Below are 15,814 nucleotides of genomic sequence, written 5' to 3'. Positions count from 1 at the left end.
CACCTGCTGCTCTGAGCCAAGACAACATGTCAGGAAACACTGTTTGTTTTCTGGCAAGCTTATTTCCCTCTCTTTGTATCACAGTTTCTGAGTTTAGAAAATACTTGTATGGACTGTGCTGATCACAATGGAAAGTTGCCAATTCACTTCCTTTTGTCCCAGGGCCACCTTGCTATTAGTCATGAAGTCCCTGCTGCCAAGCGTGAAAAGTTCCTGGGGAAAAAAAAAAAAGGAAAAAAAAAAGGAAAAAAAAATAAAAAAGGTCCCTTTGGTAAAGCATGGATTAGGTCAGAAGGAGAGACATTCACAGCTCATGATTAAAAACAGGACATTGGCAGCTAACCTCGTGAAGTCAGCTGGGATCAAACCTCAGCAGCTTTGCAGAGCTGACCTCAGATGTTACGACAAACCCCCCGCATCTGGGCAAGGCCACAGGCATGATTCAGCCAAGGTCATACCTGCTTGCAGGGCAGGTATCGCTAACAAAGCATTTGAAGATAATGTAGCTGAGGACAAAACAAGAGGCAAGTTAGCTGAGGAAATATTATCACACATGGGATTGGTTTTTAGAGACCAGAGTGTGTATCAGTCAACCCAGCTTGCCCCGTTCGCCAGAAGTCAGTGGCTTTCTAAGACAGTAGCCACATGACAGACTGGGATCTGTTAAAATTTTTAAAATATGTATGCTCAGAGATGTTTAGCAAGCTTGGGATCCAGCTCTGGCCTGAAGAGGCTCTTCCGCAGCATTCATAGTTCAGTTGAGACTCCCAGGGCAGGTCCTCGGGAGGGGTCCCCCAGCACTCTTGTCCCGTCGGGTGCTGGCTGAGTGCGCCCGCCGACATCACCTCAGTGGCAAATCCGTTCTGTCATTTCCTTCTGCATTGGAAGAAAGGGAAAAGAAAAGACAGAACCAGTAAGTGCAGAGACAGCTGACACCGTAGTGCCACGCGGGGCAGCTTGGCAGGTAGCCTGCTGCTGGCTCGAAGGGAGCAGGCAGTGCTGCTCCCAGAGCCTCAGGACGCAGAGCTCTCGCTCCAGGAGGTGCCAGCAGCTCACCGAAGGACCTGTGGCCTTGGCAAGGGATCCCACACTGTTGTGCAAATAAACTCTAACAGCAGAGGGACACGGGAAGCCTTTAGTGCTGGTTGCTTCATGTCCCTCTCAGGGGGTCTAGTGCTTTGTGGGACCCCTAAGGCACAGAAGCAGGGCTCCCCGGTTTCATCAGCTCCTCCATCAGCCACTCGGGCCCAAGCGTCCATAGCCAGTCCCCTCCTCTCATTGTCACCGCTCTTGTCGCTTGCCAAATGCTTCACCTTCAAATCCTAGGCCTGAGCCATCGGCACTGGACACAGGGAGGGACAAGATGACAAGAGCAAGCTCTGTTTAGGCTCATAAATGGGGATTTTAGCCAGGATGGAATCATACAGTGCTGGCTGCATTGGGAAGGTGCCCACCTTTCAGCTGGTGGAAGGCCATAGTTATTCTCACCTTAAGGAGCTTGACTAACTCCATTGAGTAGGAGTGGCAAAGAGAGGGCTTCTCTGCAGCCATGGAAGTCCCCTGCGCCCTGCCTTGGTACGAGACCAGCTGGGGCTCTGCCAGTGCTGCTGCCCAGTGCCACGACCTGCTGCCTCTTCCCCCAAGTGCACAGCTCCCCTCAGCCCCCATTTCTGCACTTGGCCTTTGCTAAGAGTGAATCACTGCCTGTCACCAGTTCTGCCTTTGCAAAAGATTTCTCTTATCTCGTTTTTGGCTCCCGCAATTCACTGCTATGAAATCACTTCCTAAAGAAGTTTGACAAAAGTTTGATTGAGACAGCAAAGGGAAATTCAGGCAGAGGCAGTCTTTCAAACCAAGAACCCCTTCATCCCATAATCCCTGTATTTTTTTCAAGCTACTTGGGCCTAACTGGACATTCTCTGGCTGATGAGATGCTGATTTTTCTTTCCTCACCATCCTAAATCTCCAAACTGGGGCTTCCCCAGAAGAAAACCCACATCTGGGCAGCTCCAGCCATAGTACAGCACTCAGACCTGCTGTCCTGCTCTCTCCAAGTGCCCATGTGCTTGGTGGCCCTCCACAGCCACGCACAGGGAACAGGACTCTCCTCTCCCATGGGATTAGTGCAGGCTAACTGGCCAGCTAAGTGCAAGGTGAGGTCAGTCCTCCGGGCTCATGAGGCAGTCAGGAGGGACTCAGCTTCTCAAGGAAAGTTCATCTCATCCCAAATGAGAGATGATCAGCTTTCTGCAACCTTTGAGGACTTGCAAAACGAAGATCCTACACTCTTAACTTACAATGAAGGCAGATGCAACGCACTGTCTGTCCTCACCTGTGTGTCAAACCAGCTGAAGAGTTCTTCAAGACTGAAAAACACCCAGGGGCAGGGCAACAGCCATGGTACAGCCCGGTGAGGAGAGGAGCAAAGCAAGCCACTGACTGCCTGATATTGTGTCTTGGGGGGAAGGAATCGTTACAGAAGCCTGATTTTGTCCCCTTTGGTCTCCTGGTGTTTTCTGGCTGTCCAAGTGCAGCTTTCCCTGCGTGCAGCAGAGAGAAATGTCCTAACCCACTCAGAGTTTGGGCCCAATGCCCAGTTTCAGCCTCCCTGGGGTAACAGGGTGATCAGAATGGCTTTCAATCCTCGAAAGTTGCCCATAAGCTGCAGGAACTTGTCCCTCTGTCCCCAGCACAGCACTACATCCAGGGCACAGCCACCCTCTGGCTGCAGGTCACTCGCTCACACCTACAGCCAGGCATCGCCCGGGGAAAGGAGGTGCCTGAGCCTCCCGCAGGGCTTGGATACCAGCAGTGCAAACCAGGCAATGGGCACACCAAGAAACAAGACAGACCAGAGAGAAACACACCTCATTTCCTTGTACTTTAACCCTGGTTGCATCACGCTGGAAAATCTATTCATCTTCAATTCATCCAGACCCATAAATGATCCCGTGCTGCATGAGTCAGTGGCATTGAAAGGCTATTTAGCGATGTCAGCCTCTGCTTTGGCTATTAGTGCTAATTATTTACGTTAGCCAGCATCAGCCAAAGCAGATGACACCATCACGGGCTGTGTTTCGATGCTAACGAGGTTTGTCATGAGGGGTGCTGGGGAGGAAGAAGGACACGGGACGCAGTGACAGTGGGCTCCCTATTAATTCTTCTCCCCATCACAACACATCATCTCTAGGTCAGACCACACATGACTTTGCCTGTGACACCTTTGCTTGTGTTACAAAAACATGCACATTTTCTGGTTTATGTGCCGGGCCTGTCTTGCTCTTCCTCTGGTGCCCAGCCCTGCTTTTTCCAAGGTCTCTGCCTGGCTAATTGCTTCCCAGGGGAGGCTGCAGCAGATCCTGGAGCTCCAGCAAGGCCTCTCTCATTTGGCTTGGATAGCTGCTGTCTGGAGCTGTGTGCCCTGCTGGGGCTCGCCTTCCTCCAGCCTCCTTGTAATTCGCACTTGGAGCTGAAGCCAGGACCTTAGACCATAATAGGAACACTCAAGCCTGGAGAGGAGATCTGGGCTCAGATCTGACCCTAGAAAGCCGCGTGCACACAAGTGCCTGGCAACACTTGGTGTGCAAATTTTGTTAGAGCTACCAAGATTTCAGAGGGACACCCTGTTGTGGTGCAGAGACAAAAACCGTGGGTGTGCTTCTGGGTGGCTGAAAGAGCCCACAGAGGGTGACTGCAGGGGGCAGAGCCCGGCCCCACCTGGGGCATCCTTACCAAAGGCTCCAGCTCCCGATGGTCGACCAGGCTGAACTCCCTGATGAAGTAGTAAAAGTGCTTGTAGCAGGTGTTGACGTGAGCCTCGGCACCCATGTTGATGATGCTGTCAAAGTGATGGATGTAGACGTGGACGAAGACACGGAAGAGGCGGGTGAGGATCTTAGTGCAAACCTGCTGGAACTGCTTGGGGAAGGGGACACCTGCAAAGCAGAAGCACGTTGGAAAACGTTTGACTATTTCTGGAAAAAAATGAAAATAAAACCCCACCACCACCAGGAAAACAAAACAAAACAACAGCCAGAGTGTAAATGTTGCTGCTGTGCTTAACAGGGAGCCATGGGTGAAAGACTCCCTTGGCCAATGCCAAGGTGACAGCTCCAGCGGGGCACTGTGCCATCCAGCTTTCTCCCTTGCCCAATTTCCTCATCGCCCGACCAGCAATTTTCTGCAATTCTGGCAATCTGGGGAGTTTCCCTAGAAGAGAAAATTTCTCATCCAGTGTAGGAGGCCACATCTTTCCCTGTCTGGATCCCTCTGTCCTGCCCTTTCCACAAAAACCTGAGCAGACCCAGTGCAGCAAAAATGTCTTTACCCAAGTCTACGACAGAACAAAACCTGTCTCAGCAGGACGGAAACCTTCCCTGCTCCTCAGAACCAAAACCAAGGGTTGTGCTACCTTTCTTCCTCCACACGCCCTCAAACATCACTTCTGATGCATCCACAGAAACAGGTGGGGTTCCAGATTTCCTCCTGAGCCGTGTTTCAAACAATTGTGTCACTAAATCAGGAACAGAGACGCCTGGCTTGGCAGTCCTTGCGTAGTCATGCCATTGTGCCTGTATGATGCTCCCTACTGAAATGTCCTCCCAGGTTCTTCAGGAACTGGGCCCACCACACTTTACTCTATACTTCTGGCCTTGTCCTGCACAAGGACACAATTTCTTATTCTTCATTTCCACCCTTGCCTAAACACACTACTATCACAGTGAAAATCTCAGAGGTATAACAGGGTCCGTGTCAGCAAGCAAATCTCTAAAGGAAGCCTGGCTTTTGAAACCCCTGCAAATATTTTTTTTGGAACGTGGAAAATGAAACAATTATGATTTGTTTTCCTAACGGTTCTTCCTCTCCCCTGAGCAATTCAATGCAAATCTGCAACAAGAAAATTAAATCCTCCCTTCCCGCAGCTGTACCTACCTCCTCCCCGAGCTTCTTACTAATACAGCACTTAACCTCTTAAAAATCTTCCCAAATAATCTCCGCTCAACTGTGGCCAGCTCACGCATGATGCTGCGGAAAGCATCAGCAAATCTCTCGGCTAAAAAAAAAAAAAAAAACACAATAAAAATGGTAATTTGAGTCTTCCTCATCAGCCCCGCTAGGCAATTAACTTGTTTTTTTCCCACTGGCTCCTGGCAGTTTTGTTTGCCAGCAGCAGTGCCGTGCCCCTCTTCTCGTGGGGATCTGCTTCTGCCCTCACCCCGTGACCGCGGAGCTCTCCCTGCCTGCTGTGTGCTGAGGCAGGGAGCATGGAGCAGACCTCTGGGCTTCCCTGCCGTCAGGAAGGGCATTGTGCTTTAGCAAAGGCTTCACTGGGGCTTTTTGCACTGAGTGAGAATTTGCTAAGCAAATAAAAGCCCTAATCACCCGGATAGGGGCAGGGACAAGCCATTAGGGTGGCCCCTGCGGAGCACACCTTTGAGGAACCAGTCAAGAAATATTTCTTTTAATAAAGAAAAGTCCATCAGAGCGAGTCATTTCGGATGAACGCAGGTTCCCAGAAGCCAGCTGGGAAACACAGGCTGTTCTGAACAGAACGGGCTCAGACTGCCAGGGCTGATGGCATCTGGTCCTGATACTGCTGTTGGAGGATCCACCTCCAGAGCTGCCGGGTGGCTTTCCTCTGCCTTTGTCCTGAGGTTAGCCAGGAACTCTCTTGTCCTAGCTGCCAGCAACATCTTCGTGCACAGGCTGGAGAGCTGGAGGGGCAGACACATCCAGCTCCAACCTGGGTTCTCCAAAAGCATCTCTTGCATCAGGGAACAGAGATTTAGCACAAAGCTTGTGGCTGACAGCCACTGTGGGAGCTGCTGAGCTATCACACTCCGAATGATGCCTGCAGAGAGAGCATCGGGCTGCCAAGAGCTCGAGGTACCCTTCTGGGCTACCCCACCACTGTGGCTTCCCATGAACCCAGCAGCACCATCAGCTCCTGGGCCCTGAAGCTGGGCTGCTCTTCCTTGTGTCCATCACAAGGTGTCAGTGTCAGGCTGTCCTCTCCGGGCACCGCCAGGCTGCCGTGCTGGCTGGCTGTCACCCATGCACTTCAGCGGGTCACCTCGTCGTGACACCGCCACCTGCTACGGTCCTTTGGGCCCAGGGATTTTGAGGGTTGGGTTCTGGCTCCTTCTCCCCGCATCTCTCCGCTTGCAGAAATGGTCCTAGCAGGAGCCGAGCAGGGAAACGGAGAGCATCAGACGTGCTGGAAGGCAGGGCAAGGGCTGTAAACGCAGCAGCAGGTACGATTTCATCGCTGCCAGCAGCGTGACTCACCGCCCTGACACGAATCAGCAGCTTCAGTTATTCCTGGATGTTTTCCTTGAAACCCCACGATGTGATTTAATGCTCCGAGGAGTCTGTTTTCCACCCTCTGCGCCGATTGCTTCAAAACATAAGGAAGCCGTGTGGGACCGCGAGGAAAAGGAAATGAGGATGAGAGGCAACGAAGCGCCTGCGCTTACAGGAAGGGAAGGCGGACGGGTCTTGGACCCTTCCTGCCATCTCTCCCTTCCTCAGCCCTTGTGCACCAGCCAATTCCATTTTTTCATGATGAATCAGTAATGTGAAACTATTTTGCTTCTTGGCAGTCGTATTTTTTCCTCTCCAAGAGCAGTAATTCAGTGAACGACGTGATGAATTATCGTCGTTAATATTATTGCTAAAAATCCATTTTGGCCGCTGGATGGTTCGGTGATTCATCTTTTCCTAAAAATACGTCTTTAAAGCTCCTTTGAAACTAACAGCACGGTGGCAGCTGCAAGCTGCTGTGGCATTAATTCGGGAAGAAAGAAGGGAGAAAATAAAAGGCAAATTGTGTAAAAAATAGCTAGCTGAGAAAACTGCAACAATTAGCCAAATTCTGAACATTTTTCTCCTGTTGTTACGGGGAGAAAGGACGGGATAATTATGCATCAAGTTTTCTCTGCTTTTTGTCATTGTTTTGGGAATACGCTTGCATGGCAGGGTTGGGCTTGGGAGAGCTTTCCAAGAACAGCCCCAGAGCCTCCTGCAAGTGATGCTCCTGGCAGCCACGGGCAGGGCTGGCAGACAGTGCGGGTGCTGCTGCCGCTGCTTTTGGTCCAAGCCTCACGTCCATGCTGCTTTAAAAACGGAGACGTCTCAGCACACGGGGCAGTGTGGGCATGGGACAGGTGGCCCTGCAAACCCTCCAAGTTTGGGTTTTCACCATGGGCAGGTTCTCGGTGAACATGAAATGTGATTTCCCCAGCTATCAGCAGGCACCATGGGGCAGGGCGATGACCAGAAGGAGCCGATATTTTCCCAGTGGTAACTCGCTCATGAAGAAATCTACTGACATAGCTTTACCAGCTGGTAAAAATAAGCCTGTAGAATCACTTATTCTAATCCCTGCATGGGAACAATGCTTATTCTGCATTTAATTTTTTTTTATTTTTTTTTTCAGGCCAGCTATGTTGGTTGGGAGAACGGAAACAGAGCGCTAAGCGCATGTTAACTGATCCGGGTGGGCTGGGAGAGCTGGAGGTGATTTATGGCAGCCAGGCTCACCCCAGCCAGGAAACTGTCTCATCGTGGCAGACAGGTTTCCTTCCAGAGGGAGGATTTATACAGCAAAGCCTTTCAGTGGGACTGAGCCCTGTGGGTAGACTTCCCTGTGGACAGTGAAGATGCAGCATCTCCTCCACCCTCACCATCTCCTTTCATTTCCAGCTGAGCCTCCAAGCCCAGGACGAAGGAGCCCCCCGGTCAGAGGAGCCTCTCCCCTAACTGCAAGCAGAGCCCGTGCAGCCGGGTCAGACCGGGTGCCCCATCCCACAAGGCTGAAATTAAGATTTTGGCAAGCCAAGCCTCCATGTGCTGCCTCTCTCCTGCTTGCACAGAGCTGTCACCCCTCCAAGCCTCATAGCCCAGAGGGGCAGAGGCTTTCCCCAAAAAAGCAGCAGCACGTGCCTAGATGCTCCAGCACAGCCAAACGGGGCTGTGAGAATTAGTGGCAGCCAGAAATCCCACACAGACCATTTTCTTCGATGTTTCCAAGGCTTTTTCAGCATGTTAATAAAAATCCTAAGAACAACTGCAGTGGTTTCATCCAGCTCTGTCGGCTGTGCTGCTTGGGGAAACAGACTTGCAAAGCCCTGCATTTCGCCCTAAGATCCCTAAAGCTTCCTTTCCATTCAAGTGGCTTTGGATTTTTTTCTGGAAAGCAACCTCTCCCGGGCAGCAACTGAGACTCTGGCAGCCAGGTCTGGTGCAAATGACCCAGGGAAAGAAGAGATCCCGTGGGACAGAGCAGAACAGAAAAGTTCAGTGGGAAGGGACCTACAAAGACCATCGCGTCCAACTGCCTGACCACTTCAGAGCTAACCAAAAGCTGAAGCATGTTATTAAAGACATTATCCAAGTGCCTCTTGAACACTGGCAGGGCGAAAGCTTATTTATAGATCTTTTCTGCTCCATGAAGATGGCAGGAAACAACCAGAGCAGCCCCTCAGCAAATGGAAGAGGTGGTAGATGTCTTTCACCAGCACCCAGCAGCCAGCACACCAGCTCCAGCCCCTGCACATCTCCCCAAATGAGAAAGCAGCTCAGCAGCAGAGCCAATATCAGCTGCCAAACACAGCAGGTCAGCAGCAGAGGGGTTATTTCACATGCTGCTTTTGCCTTTGGCAGCCGCTGCAAGCTCTTAAGGCCAAACTTTTTGCAAGGTTGCATCATATGCAGGGGGTGAGCAGCTGGAAAGGCTGGATCCCCAGTCAGGCCTCTGCTCTGGAGACGCCTTAGCTAAACAGCACGATGAGATGTATCGTCAGGGCTGGGATGAATTAGCAGGAGTGGAAAGGAGCTGAGAAGTGACGCAGCAAGGCAGGACAAAGGCCAGACTTTGGGAGCGTGAACCTGCTTAGAAAAGCAGAAAGAACTGGAGCTGGTCCATCAAGACAGAACGGACAAGATGGTGAGGGGGTGGGCTGACCACCTGCAAGCAGCATTGCAGCTCAGCTCCTCGAGGATGGGTGAGCAGACAGCCTACCAGCCCTCATTTCTCAGAATCACAGCATAGATGGAAAAAACGAAAGCACCGAATAAAAGAATATTTTTTCCTGCAAACAGAATGAGGAACCCCAATCTCTTGGGATTGCTAAATTCAGCACCACCCGGAGGTTTGCAGTGATGGCTTGGGAACCCGCACTGGTTACAAGCAGAGCCCTTCTGTGAGGAACCACGGCCCACTCACCTATCCTGGTGGGGAAGATGTCCTCGTTGTTGATGAGCATCTCGATCCAGTCCATCAGCATGCACATGTACTGCGGGGCCGACAGCTTGGTTGGCTTCTTGTACTTGCTATCGTCCTGCCAGCGGTACTCGTACTTGAGCCCGCCCGACATGATGGGGCAGCTCCTCTCGGTGCAGTACTCCGACATGGTGCCGTAGATGAGGTTGATGCGGTTGAAGAAGTCCACCACGTGCACGGCGATCCAGTCGTTGATGCTCTCGCCGGGAGGCAGCTGCACCACCGTCCTCAGGTCCAGCCCGGATTTGAGGGAGGCCTGGGCTTTCTTGTAGAGCTCGAAGCGCTGGGTGCCAGGCTCGAACTTCTTGCGGGGCCGAAACGTTTTGTCTTTGTTGAAGACTTGCTTGAGACACAGTGCCATCATGGGCTGGGCTGGCCAGGGTGAGGGCAGTGGTGTCAAAGCCACGGATCTTCAGGGATGGAGGTTTCTGGGAGGAGAAGGACACGGATTTTGGTTATGCACAGAGCTGTGTGCATGCGCCTCGCAGGGACGAACTAGTGCCGGGATGCTGCTGGCCCCACAACGGCAGCAGTGAGGAGCCAGCCAGCCTCTTATCTCCGGGCCTTTATCTGTAAATATTGCCATCAAACAAAAAAATGTGATATCAGTGGTGTTCACCAACCCCAGCAGCCCCAACCTGGCGTCTTTTATCCCCTCCTGGCAAAGGAGACGTGCCTCTTTCCCAGGGATTTCGCAGCTCCCAAAAATAGCTGTGAGCCAGCCCTGCGGACAACGCTGCGACCGCAGCTGGCCGCTGGTTCACACAGCCCCAGCGCCCGGCTCAACGGGAAGAGGGGGGATTTTTGTTGTTGTTCAGCCCCGTGTGTTTGTTCGGAAGAACAAAACCCGCATCCGAAGAAGGGAAACAAACAGCAGCCGAGCGCGCCGGTGCCAGGATGCGGCCGTGCCGGTGCACAATGCGCACGGGAGCTGGGGCTCCCACAGCTCCCCACACTTCTCCAGCCTCGCAGCACCCCGGGGACAGGGGACGAGGTCTGGAAGTCACCACTCTGAGCTCATCCCTTCCTGCCGGCCTGGGGTGGCCAGCACGGAGCAGGTCTGCAGCGTTTCCCTTTTTTCCTTCCTGAAGCTCCGCTGGAAATCCCGCCTGCTCCGGAGTGTCCTGGACGGGCTGAGAAGCACTCGTGGGTCTGCCTGGAGTTCCCTGTGTGCCTCGTCAGGGTTGTTAACAGGAGGCCCCAGCGTGCCAAATGTTTTGCTGGGGCTTGGGGAGGAAAAAAATCCCCAGACAGCCTCCCCCAGAGAGGAGGAGGTGGAGAAAGAGTTAAAAATATCAATCTGTTCACGGAAAGGGGAAGTGACTTACCCAGAGTCACGAGCAGGAGGGAATGGTGGCCAAGCAAGGCTTGGGTGCACATTCAGCGTTAAAAAGACATCTTTTAGCCAAAAGCTTGCTGTGTAAACTCAATGTTTTGTTAACTCAGTCCCAAGCCACAGGCAAATCCTATTTAACCCAGCAGAGATCAGCCATCTGTCTGGCAAGGGAAGCCCTGTGCTCCCCCAGAGCCCACCCCAGGGGCATCCCTGGGTGCAGGATCTGCCCTGAGGGGGTTTCTACACCACAGCCACACGGCTGCGAGGGGAAATCCCTGCTGTGGGAGCCTCCAGTGCTGCGGAGGCTGGTGGGGACGAGCCGCAGCCTTTCCCACACATGCAGCAATGCTTTGTCACCATCACAGAGCTTGTGGCATGCTGGCACCACGCCCTGCCATACCCTGCTGTACCCAGCCCCGAAACTTGTGTTTTTAGGTGATTTTTGCCCCATGCCATCATGCAATGGCTTAATACTACGGTGTCTGCAGGTGATTTTCCCCCACACAGGCCCCATGCCCAATTTAAAAAAAAAAAAAAAAAAAAAAAACAAGGCAAGAACCCTGCTCAGCACCTGCGGGAGGTTTTCCTGCATCTTTTGGGGATGGGCAGCAATGAGGGAGCACCACGCGCCGCTGCCCAAGTGCTGGGAGCAGCCCCCTCCCGAGCTCGCAGGCAGCCGGGCACAGCTGGGTAACACGGGCGGGTTTGCTCTCGGGGTCCCTGCCAGCATCGCTACTGAATTACCGAGTCACTCAAAGGCCTCGTGAATCCTTACCGGAATCGGGGAGAAAACTTCTTCTCCAGAAATCCGATTTAACACAAAGCCAACAGCACATCCTGGGATTTACGACTGAAAGGAGCGGGGAGAGGCACCGGGCCAAGAGCCGGCTTCTTTCCCAACCTCGCTCCAAGGCTTCCCCTGCTCGGCGGGCAGGAAAAGACGCGAGAGGCACAGGGAAGGAGCAGCGGGGAGGCCAGGGCCGGGGCTTTAAACACCCAGTGCAGCCCTTCAATGGGGACACTGGGCAAGAGAGCAGCCTGTTGGAAGCGGCCCCGGCCTCGGGCTGCTTGCAGGACCAGCTTTTCCCACTCCCTGCCTTCAACCTAGAGCAGCAGAGCATGAGGCAGCGCTAACGGGATGCCCGTTTGGGGAGATCCTAAAGCCGTGCCCCAGCAGGCTGAGGCAGCAACGTGACGGTGCACGTCCCGCTGCCGTCGGTGCCCAGGGGGCCTGGCGTGGTGCCGGGCAGCCCCCAGTTCCCACGTGCGAAATCAAAGCTTGCCCCCGGGCTCTCCAGGCACGGCTGCCCTGCGATTCCCACAGCAGGGCGGTGCCGGCACCCCGCATGTCCCGTCCTGAATCACCTGCAAATCCTCCAGAGCGAGATGTTCGGGGTTTCGGTGGTGGTCCCATGCCCTCCATATCCTCACCGCTGCGTGCTCACATCCTCGGTGCCTGCCCCATCCACCTGCCTGAAATGGCCTCGTTTTTTGCAGGGGTTGGTTTAACACCCAGTGAAACCCTTCCGCTGCTCCAAAGGCTGCTGGTTTCAGCCGTGCCCCTGATTTTACCAGATCAGGAGAGAAACTTGTAGGGTTTAGTGAAAGCCAAGTCGGTGCAGGGTGAAGCTGCAGGGGTGCGGTGGGGCTGCAGCAGGCTGGGACGTGCAAAATCCTGGTTTCCTAGAGGGCTGGCAGGGCCAGGGGAGAAAGGAAATGAACTGGATGGGGGGAAACAAGTTCAGGGTCAGGATCAGCCCTTAGTTTCGGATTTGGGGAGGATACTTTTCCTTTTTTTTTTCCTTTAAATCACTTGAAAACCACAGAAGAGCACTGCCAGACAAAGGCTTTGTTTTAAATTAAGAACAACACCGAACGGGCTGTTTAGAAACTGGCAAAACAAAAGGGGGAAAAAAAGGCAAAACAGAAGGGAGGGGAGCTTCCTCTGCCCACTGCAAACAATCCCGTGCTCCCAGCAAGGCCACCAGTGCAGGCCGGCATCTCTGACCCCAAACCAGCTCGAATCCCAAAACCAGCAGGGGCTGACAGATGAGGACTGGGCTCTGGTGGGGACAGTGCCACGCTCCCTGCCTCGGTTTCCCTGCTTTCAAAGCTCATCTCCCTCCTCTCCCTTTATATTTAGGGCTGTAAAGTCAATGACTTGGCTTCGGGGAGGGGGAAAGCTCTTTGCGAGTGCCCCCGGGACGTAGCAGTGCTTATTTCTGACCGGGGTCGGGAATAACAAGGGGGAGGAAGGCGCCGGCAGCGGCACCTCCAGCTGGCAGCGGGCCTGGTGCCTGCGCCAGCCCTGGACGCAGCCCCAGACGCTGACACACGCACACAGGCATCTGAAACCGCCCGGCAGCAGCCTCCGCGAGGCCCTGAGCCCACCGAGCCCCACGTAGCGGGGCTCCCATGAAACCTGCCGGCTCCACGTGTCCCCCCTCTGCTTCCCCTGGTGGATTTTGGCCTTAGGCCGCTCCGTCTGGGCAAAAATTCCCCTCCTGCTACTGTCCTGCATGGCGGGGCCGGTGCTAGCCCAGACACCAGCCTGAGCCCCCAGATGGCCTCCAGACGGCCGGCCTGACCAGCTGCCTGCTGGCAAAGGGGCTCGGATGTGTTTTTTGCTGCTCATGGCTGTGTTATGGTCTGCATCCTGACCCCACAGCTCCCCACGAGCACCAGAGAAGCTCTGTTGCAAAGCTCAACCTGTCCTGGAGCACCTACAGCTGGGGTTTCTTTGTGGGGAGCTTGAGGTGCACCAGAAAGGCCCTGAAGGCTGAGCTGCCTCCCCCGAGCATCCCTGTCAGCAGCTCAGACCCCATCCCATCAGGGGCTGTGGGCAGGCAGTGCTCCCCAAGGAGGTTTTGCAGCTCTCCCCATGGCCACGTCTGGTTTTAAAGGAGGGGCAGTGCCGGAGGAAGGTGCTGGGGGCACGGCCTCGGGCCTCTGGCCCCGCTCCCTCTCCCCGGGCTTCCTGCTGGAGCCAAGCCCCAGCTGGGCCGTCCGTGAGAAATGGGGTTATTGGCTGCCGATCCCAAATATAACCCAAACGCTGGAAAATTCCAGGAGACGAGCCAAGACAAGATGCCGGGAAGGGGATCGAGGGCCAGCACGCCAGACAGCAGGGCTGTGGAGAGCCAGGGGCTGGAGGCAGGGTCCCACCAGCCCCAAACGCCAGGCACAGCTCCTGGTGCTGCCGAGCCCTGTGAGAGGCACGAGCAGCATTTAGGGCAGTCCCCAGCAACTATTTTTGAAGGCCCCAGCTCCCAAAGGCAGCGGGGCTCTGCTCTCTGTGCCGGTACTTCCCTCAGCTCTGCTGACACTCGGAAATCCCCACTTGGTGAAAAGCAACGTGGTTTCCAGGAACAGAACCACTCACATCTCTGCTCACCCCCAGACCAGCCTCTCTGTCCCCTCTGTGTCCCCGACCCCAGAAAACCAAGCCCCATCTCTCTGTGCTGCAGGTGGCACATCCAGCTCACTTTGGGGTGATGCTGTTTGGGGGTACCTCACTCCTGGGGCTGGGATTTTGCTGCAGCCACCAGTGACTTGCTCGGAGCCCTGCAGACAGTCTCCCTGTGGCACCCAGGGAGATCAGTCCCATGGGGTGATCCCCCCACCATCACAGCCACAATCCCAAACGCCAGGAACTCTGGCGGGACACACACCAGTGGCTGGAAGCACATCCTCACCGCTCGCCCTCCCCAGCTCCCCCTGCCCTCCCCTGGACACGGACAAAGCCACCTCCTGAACCGTCCCCACCAGGCTGTGGGGTGTCCACCTGCACCGTGGGCTCCCCCCATGCCCCACACACCCCCAGGCTCCCCAGCCCAGCACCATCCCACACCCCAGGCACAGGACCCCTCGGTTTTCACACACTCACAGCCCAGCTGAGACACCGGCAGCGTGGGGAAGAGTCTCCGCAGGCTCCCGTGTCCCAGCCGGGTAGGGGGGGCTCGTTTCTCCCCAGGGTTTGCCCTCCCTGCCTTGGAAACACCCCAGGAGCATCCTTGGGGGTGTGGGGGACACAGCACCGGGACGTTGGTGCTGCTCCTCTCCCCAGCCCAGCACTCACCTCATCCCCGGCACGCCCAGCCGCCAGCACACGATCCCGCTGCGCTTGCTGCTCTCTTACTAGGGAAAATAAAAAAAAAATAAAAAAATAAAAATTAAAAAATAATTAAATAACCTGATTCAAAACAAAAGCCCAGCGCCCGCCGGGATGCCCCACGGCGGGAGGAGCGGCCGCACGCCGATGTTGGCCGGGCTCTCGTCGCAGAAAGCGGGGCCGAGGGTTTTTGTGCCGCCGCTGATGTCACATCCTGACCCTGCCGAGCCGCAGCTGTCCCCGGGCCCCGCGGCCCCCCCGGCTCCACCAGCAGCTCCCACTCATGCACACACAGCCACACGCACGTCTGGGCAAATGCAGGCACATCCCTCCCCGCTTTGCACCCCAAAAATCCGCCAAAGGGGGAAAGCGCCGGGACGAGCTGGGCGCCTCCCAAGGAAAAAAAAAAAAAAAAAAGAGAGAGAAGAAAGAAGCAGCAGAACAAAAGGCAAGAAAGCCTTCGGCTTCAGACAGGACTTACTTTTGTTAGTCTGAGAGGTGGGGAGAGTTATGAAGTGTGTTGAGATGTTTCAGTGCCGCTCGAGCCAGCGCGGTGGGCACGGCAGGAGTGGCGTGGGACGGTTTGGCACGGCCAGGGCTGCGGGAGGAGCACGGCTGGCTTCAGCTCCGGCTGCCTGAACAGGGATATAAAACACCTAGCACAGGTCCGGCGTGAAGCCGGCAGGTGTTTGAGGGGGACAGGAGGCAGCTGAGCGGTGCTGGTGTCCCAGCTCCCTGTCCCCGATCCCCTCCTCCTCCCCAGGGAGCAGCGCTGGGTCCCCGCTGAGATGCAGGTGCTTCCAAGTTGTATTTTCAATTACATTTTCAATGTACTACAGCAATTGGTTTGTTTGTTTGCTTTTTTTTATTTTTTATTTTACTTTTTTTTTTTTTTGGGGGGGGGGGAGTGGCACTAATAGGGTTTCTCCCCGCTCTGGGATGCTCCTGCTGATGCTGCTGCCATAAGATGGGAGGATCCTGGTGCTGTGAATGTTTGCATGAAGGGAGAGGGTGTAGGATGGGGGCTTTGCCTGTTGCTCCTGAGGATTTAGCTTTTTTTTTTTTTTTTTTTTTTTTTTTCCCC

General features: G+C 54.6%; 1 protein-coding gene across 1 annotated transcript; it reads right to left on the bottom strand.

Moving 5' to 3' along the window:
- Window positions 1-512: 512 nt before the first annotated feature.
- Window positions 513-9,689, bottom strand: MOB3C (MOB kinase activator 3C). The gene is made up of 3 exons (XM_032192542.1): window positions 9,227-9,689; window positions 3,733-3,935; window positions 513-876 (listed from the first exon to the last, which is right to left on the bottom strand). The coding sequence occupies exons 1-3, from the start codon at window positions 9,645-9,647 to the stop codon at window positions 847-849; spliced, it is 654 nt and encodes a 217-aa protein (XP_032048433.1). The 5' UTR covers window positions 9,648-9,689; the 3' UTR covers window positions 513-846.
- Between the last annotated feature and the right edge of the window lie 6,125 nt (window positions 9,690-15,814).

The sequence above is a fragment of the Aythya fuligula genome, chromosome 8, assembly GCF_009819795.1.
Source record: "Aythya fuligula isolate bAytFul2 chromosome 8, bAytFul2.pri, whole genome shotgun sequence".
NCBI classification, from domain to species: Eukaryota; Metazoa; Chordata; class Aves; order Anseriformes; family Anatidae; genus Aythya; species Aythya fuligula.
This window is presented reverse-complemented; position numbering and strand designations above follow the sequence as displayed.

Excerpts from the sequence above, each read along its gene's own strand:
- MOB3C (XM_032192542.1), bottom strand. The coding sequence starts at position 9,647 with ATGATGGCACTGTGTCTCAAGCAAGTCTTCAACAAAGACAAAACGTTT. Across the intron at positions 3,936-9,226 it reads CATCTTCCCCACCAGGATAG|GTGTCCCCTTCCCCAAGCAG; the intron begins GTGAGTGGGCCG and ends TCTGCTTTGCAG. Across the intron at positions 877-3,732 it reads ATCGGGAGCTGGAGCCTTTG|AAGGAAATGACAGAACGGAT; the intron begins GTAAGGATGCCC and ends CTTCCAATGCAG.